Raw genomic sequence first — 6,400 nt, 5'->3', positions numbered from 1 at the left:
CTTCTAGGGTTTCGCCGCGATGTCGCTCCGGCCGAGCGAGCGGGAGCAGATGCGGAAGGGGAACTACAAGCAGTCGGTGGACGCGGAGGAGAGCCGCCGCCGCCGCGAGGGCCAGATGGTGGACATCCGCAAGGCCAAGCGCGAGGAGAGCCTCCAGAAGAGGCGCCACGTCGGGTTCGCCGCCTCCGCCACTGGCGCCGTGCCGCCGATGGGCCACTCATCCGCGCTCCAGCAGAAGGTTCGCCCCCCCTATCCCGCTCGATCTTCCCCGATCTGATCCGCCCGCCCGTTCGTTAGGGTTTGAGTGCCCGGGTGGTCTCGATCTGATGGATTCGGATCTGATTTTTTTCTCCTTCTCTGCTTGTGCAGCTCGACGGCTTGCCGGCGTTGGTCCAGGCGGTGCTCTCCAACGAGCCCAACGTGCAGCTGGAGGCCACCACGCAGTTCAGGAAGCTGCTCTCCATCGGTGAGATTCGGATCTTATGTGTTGCCTTTTGCGTTCCTGGAGTAGATATTTTGCGCTAGATAGAGTTTAGGCGTGAGATTTGGGCGATTTGCGGGGTATGACTAGACCGAGGGTTTGGCCAGTTCTAGGGGCTTGTGGGTGAAAGCTCGTGACAAGCGTGTACGGGTCCAAGTTTACTGTGTCTGAAAAAAATCAGTTGCTGCCCCTTTCTTTTTCAGATTCATATATAGTTCAATGATGACTGTAAATTTTGAAGAAAAAAGTTATGCTCTCAAAAGCAATCGATTCTTATGAATTTTGCTGTTTTTTCCAGTAGTTTTCTGCTGCGATTCTGGGCCACTGGGGCAATTATATCTCCATCCATGTATACTGTTTTAGTAGTTACAGATGATGCATGCTTCCTTTTGTATTCTTATACTCCTTGGTTAACAACTTCGATTATCCATGTAACTTTTTGTGCAACATGTTAAGTGGTCATTGCTGATTGAGTTTTCTTAAATTTCTATAGAGCGTAGTCCTCCAATTGAGGAGGTGATCAGCACAGGAGTAGTGCCTCGATTTATTGAGTTCCTCACACGTGAGGACCATCCCCAACTCCAGGTCTGGGAACAATTCACTGATCTTGTATTGTTTATTATATTTGGTCATTAGTGGCAGTTTGCTATATACCTCTTGCTGTGTTTTTTGGCTGCAGTTTGAGGCTGCGTGGGCGCTGACCAACATTGCATCAGGCACATCAGAGAACACCAAGGTGGTTGTTGAGAGTGGTGCTGTGCCCATCTTTGTCAAGCTCCTCAACTCCCACAGCGAGGATGTCCGTGAGCAGGCATGAACAGAGCACAGTACTATCTTCTTTTTTGGGAGTTACATAGGGTGATGCTTATGTTTTAGTTTTTTTTTCAGGCTGTATGGGCTCTAGGGAATGTTGCTGGTGACTCCCCAAAGTGCCGCGATCTCGTGCTTGGCCACGGTGGACTATTCCCTTTGCTGCAGCAGCTTAATGAGCATGCTAAACTCTCGATGCTCAGGAATGCCACATGGACTCTATCCAACTTCTGCCGTGGGAAGCCGCAACCTAACTTTGATCAGGTTTGTACCTGGGATGATGTTTGTTTTTGTTATGTTGGCCAAAGTTGATTCTTTGAATGATCTTGGTTTGTTTGTTTGTGCTTGAGTAGGTCAAACCAGCTCTATCAGCACTGCAGCGTCTCATCCACTCTCAGGATGAGGAGGTCCTAACTGATGCCTGCTGGGCTCTCTCCTACCTATCTGATGGTACTAATGACAAGATCCAGGCTGTGATTGAATCTGGCGTGTTCCCTCGCCTTGTGGAACTTCTGATGTGAGTGCAATTTTCTTTAGATAAGTGTTCTCTATAGTGTTTTATAGATTACCAATGAATGGAGTCCTAACTCTTAATTTAATTTAGGCACCCTTCGGCCTCAGTACTCATTCCAGCTCTGCGCACAGTGGGCAACATTGTAACCGGGGATGATTTACAGACTCAGGTAAACTCAATTGGCGAGTTCAATATCCTTTTTAACGCCTCCTTTCTTTTACTTGTACCTGTATCATGCTATTGATAAGTGAATGTGAACAAAAATACATGTTGTCACCCTGATTGAGTTTTATCTGGCCTTGTTTTACTTAATGATTAGCTATGTAGCTGCAATGCTGTCATAAAATCACTAAGGATTTGAAAGCTTCTTTTGTCCCAGTGTTGTAGATATTGCACACATATCTTTAGTCATGGTGCACATAATGGGTCCATGCAGGTGGCAGACAGGAGTATGCTTCAGCCTAGGCTGTGTCATGCTAGTCTGTTCAATTAGATCTATAATTTTGATTAAAAAATTGTTATTCACAAGATATCTGATCTTGTAGTCAAGTCATTGTCAGGTAGTGGAACTTGTATATTGAAGGGAGTCATCCATCTTATTAGTTTAGCAGGAAATCAATGTCTACTACATTTTTCTATTCATCTCTATAGGGTTTTCTCACTCTACCCTTCTGCCCTTCTCTCTTTCTGTTCATAGCACCTCTTGTGCACTTCACCAGGCTAAGAAGTTGATGTTTACTAAGTTGATATTTAATTAAATACAACTCATCTATGCAATCTAGGGTTTAGATCTTTTGAGATGGTGAAAAGTCAATTAGTTAAAATTGTTATTTGTTGTGCTTAAATTAGGTTCCCAGTACGGCCGTGCCATTTTGCAGGCCCTGTAGTTAAGCAAACTTTCAAGACTAGCCAGCCTCTTCCAATTTTATTGGCTATACCATATTGACATTCTATATTCCACCAAACCTTAGATCTTTTAAGTTTCTGTATTTATCGTCAATGTTTTTCCTCACTGCAGTGTGTCATTGATCACCAAGCGCTTCCATGCCTTTTGAACCTCTTGACTACAAACCACAAGAAAAGCATCAAGAAAGAAGCATGCTGGACCATCTCAAACATCACAGCTGGTAACAGGGAACAGATTCAGGTTTGTATGTGTGGAAGTTCTGTTGATAAATTAAATCTTTACAATCCTGTGCATACATTTCTTGAAAAAGAGAAGCAGCTTTCAGAACCTTTTGAATACTGCTTGAGTTTTTTTTTAACAAGTGAAACATTTTCTGCAAACTGTTCCAGACCTTGTTGGTTTGTGTTCTAAAATACCATCATCCTGTTGCAGGCTGTGATCAATGCGAACATAATTGCACCTCTGGTGCATCTTCTGCAAACTGCTGAATTTGACATCAAGAAAGAGGCAGCCTGGGCAATATCAAATGCCACTTCTGGTGGTACAAATGACCAGATTAAGTATGGAGACATTTTTTTTTATTTTTGCATGCTGTGTTATGATTGCGTTGTTCATATTTTTTACAAGATCTCTGATAACATTGGCAACTCTGTGAAACATAGGTACCTTGTTGGCCAGGGTTGCATCAAGCCACTCTGTGATCTGCTCGTTTGCCCAGACCCCAGAATTGTGACAGTTTGCTTGGAAGGTCTTGAGAACATCTTGAAGGTTGGGGAAGCAGAGAAGAACCTTGGGGCAGGTGATGTCAACGTGTATGCACAGTTGATTGATGATGCTGAGGGCCTGGACAAAATTGAGAACCTTCAGAGCCATGACAACACTGAGATATACGAGAAGGCTGTCAAGATGCTTGAGTCCTACTGGTTGGAGGAGGAAGATGATGCCATGCCCTCAGGGGACAACCCTCAGAATGGCTTCAACTTCGGGAACCAGCCCTCAGTTCCATCGGGTGGATTCAACTTTGGCTGAAGGTATGTAGAGCAGTTTTAGTATGTTGGCTGGTGTGTGTTGCGTATGGTAATGTGGATGAATTTTCTGATGTGATGTTGTACATGCAGATGCCCATTTGGAATGTCGACTGTGCCATTGTACCTTGTCTGGGGCTAGTCAGAGGTACAGTTGGGGTAGTCGTGTCGTCCAAGTCATGGTATGGTCCCATTGGTCTGGTATCAGGGAGTCGTCAAAGTCAGTCCCAGTCAGCAGGGTCGGTCCTCGGGCTGCAGTGCCAGTAGTGCAGCTTGGTCAGTGGTCAGTCTTCAAGGTCAGCCGGTTGGATCATTTGGGCTCTGGCACCCACCACCACCTGTGGTGGGAGCATGGAGAGTCGCAGGTGTTGTCGGGAGTTGGGTTTTGCCTCCTATATAGCATGAATGAGTTATATTGTTTTACCTGTTTGAGGTAGAAAGAACCTTAAAAGATAGGGAATGTGTCGGTTTTTTCTCAAAGCGTTCCTGTGCTGTATAACTTGTTGCATTAGTATTGGCACAACTTATAAAACATGAATGTCAAGTGGGTTTTGGGAGTCCCATGCACTCTTGAGAGTCTATTCATTGGTTTATTCGATGTTCCACAGGTTCTTGTATGGTCCACACAGGTTCGTTGTGTCGTGTTGTCTTTCTGTAGCCACTGTTGTCTGAAAGTTTCTCCATTTCTGTCTAGGGTAGTAGAACCCTTGTCATGTCGTCTGCAAGTTCTCTGGCTCTGGGTAATCTGTGTGACATCTATGTGAGGTGGTTCCTAGTTTTATGGTGGAACCCGGTTTTATTGTTGTATGATGACATGAACCTCTGGAACTTTGTAGCAATGAAAGGAAGGAGATAAAAGGGAAGCTTAGTCCATACATGGTGCTGATGTTTTGCCATTACAATATACTTTGGGTTTACGTACCCATTTTACAGTTGTCTGTGGAACGTTTTGTGCAATTCTGCGATTGTTGCTGCCTGGGTGTACTTTGTTGTTAAGGGGATGATTGCATCTCGGTTCTCATCTGCATCCAATCATGGTGGCAGCCACATCTGCCATGATTGGCAAGCATGTTGGGGAATGTGGATTGAAGCTGTATTGTTGCTTGTGCTGCGAAAACTAGTTGCTTTTTATTTTTGAGGTGGTGGCTCTTGGATGGCTTAAATAGTCAGTCTCCATTTCGGCGTTGTGTTGCCCAGAGTCTCAGATGTAAACAGCAAAAGGAAGAGTTACAAGGTCGAACGAGCAAAGAAATGGAAAGAAAAGTTTTGATAACCACAATTTGACATGTTACGCTATTAGACTCTTATAAATATAGATTTTCTAACGAACACTTACCTAGGAATTGGAATGGTTCATGTATGGCAAGGGATATTCAGTCGATTAGAAGGGGTTACATCATGTGCGCGTTTAAATGTAAAAATCTATTGAGGGAATCTAGCGCGGGGGGGCAAACAATGGCTGTGTGCTCCCCTTTTGCCCCACCTTTCCACTGCCGTTTCCTCTCCTTTTGTTGCAGGCCTGCTGCATTTGTTTTCCCTTTTCAAGATTGGTGAGAGCTAGCTCCTTTTGTTGCAGGCCTGCTGCACTTGTTTTCCCTTTTCAAGGTTGGTGAGCAGCTAGCTGCAAAACTAAGCTTGATGTACTTGCTGAACTGCATAACCCCTTTTGGTCATGAGGCAGTGGATGGATGCCTTGTTGGTCCATGGAAGATGCCCCATAAAGGAAGGGACAAAACTATTTGCTTGCCCTTTTCACCTCTGTTGGTCAAGCATGCTGCCCTCTTCTAGCACTGTCTTAAGAAGTGCGATGGTATCAGTATATTTTCTATTGTAGGAACCTCTCCTAATCTAGTAATCTCAACAAAATCTAGCAAGGTGTAGGGGTGAAACTGAGAGCAAGAAGACACTTCTATCAGGGATTATTTCAACTGGGTCAAAAAGAAAAATTGTTTACATTTGGAAATAGTACTGGGGCTCTGGAGTTGACATGGTACTTAGCACCTTTCTTCTCTCCTTTTCTGCGTGTAAAGAATCTATCCCCTTTTCTTTGTCTAAAATTGAAAAAAAAAATCTGTCCCCTTGTTTTCAGCTGTCCCTGTCTCACAAAGCAACCCATGGTACACACATCCTGGCTGGACCTGCTCCGCCCTAATTCTCTCCCTCTCTTGAGATCCCTGTTCGAGTGTTCGGCGGCGCCTTTCTCCCCCATCCTTTCTTCGAACATGTTGGTTGTTCATGCATGAATCCTGCAGCTGCTGCCCTCTGCACATCTTGCAGCTTGAGCTGGTCTTCTATTAGTACCAGTACTTGTATCCCTTTCTTTGTGTTTTATGTGTGTTGACGGGCGGCAGGTCCGATTTGTTATCTATATTTGCGCGTTGTCCTTGTTGTTTAAGCATGTGCAGACCGATGATTTGGAATACGCTTTAAGTAATGTGGGAAGAATAGGAATAGGGTATATACTTGTGGGAAACTGGCACAGTTTTTTTTTTTAAAAAAGAAGCACTGCTCTATTTGGTCGAATGGATCCAAATACAACGCAAGCTGAGTTTCTTACATCATGTTCATTAGAAATGGAACGAAAGAAGCACAGTTCTCTACAAACAAGACGCAGTTTATGAAACCAATCTTTTTGACCTCAGAGGTAGTTTTACACACAATTT

The 6,400-nt window shown here is 44.5% G+C and overlaps 1 protein-coding gene across 1 annotated transcript; it reads left to right on the top strand.

Moving 5' to 3' along the window:
* The first annotated feature begins 6 nt into the window (after window positions 1-6).
* Window positions 7-4,669, top strand: LOC101753595 (importin subunit alpha-1b). The gene is made up of 11 exons (XM_004977019.3): window positions 7-238; window positions 370-466; window positions 975-1,066; window positions 1,161-1,292; window positions 1,370-1,555; window positions 1,645-1,808; window positions 1,896-1,974; window positions 2,824-2,952; window positions 3,145-3,272; window positions 3,375-3,743; window positions 3,831-4,669. Exons 1-10 carry the CDS (start codon window positions 20-22, stop codon window positions 3,739-3,741), a joined length of 1,593 nt encoding a protein of 530 aa, XP_004977076.1. The 5' UTR covers window positions 7-19; the 3' UTR covers window positions 3,742-3,743; window positions 3,831-4,669.
* The last annotated feature ends 1,731 nt before the right edge of the window (window positions 4,670-6,400 follow it).

The sequence above is a fragment of the Setaria italica genome, chromosome VII, assembly GCF_000263155.2.
Source record: "Setaria italica strain Yugu1 chromosome VII, Setaria_italica_v2.0, whole genome shotgun sequence".
Taxonomy (NCBI): Eukaryota; Viridiplantae; Streptophyta; class Magnoliopsida; order Poales; family Poaceae; genus Setaria; species Setaria italica.
The sequence above is the reverse complement of the archived record's forward strand: the minus strand, read 5'-3'. Positions and strand labels throughout refer to the sequence as shown.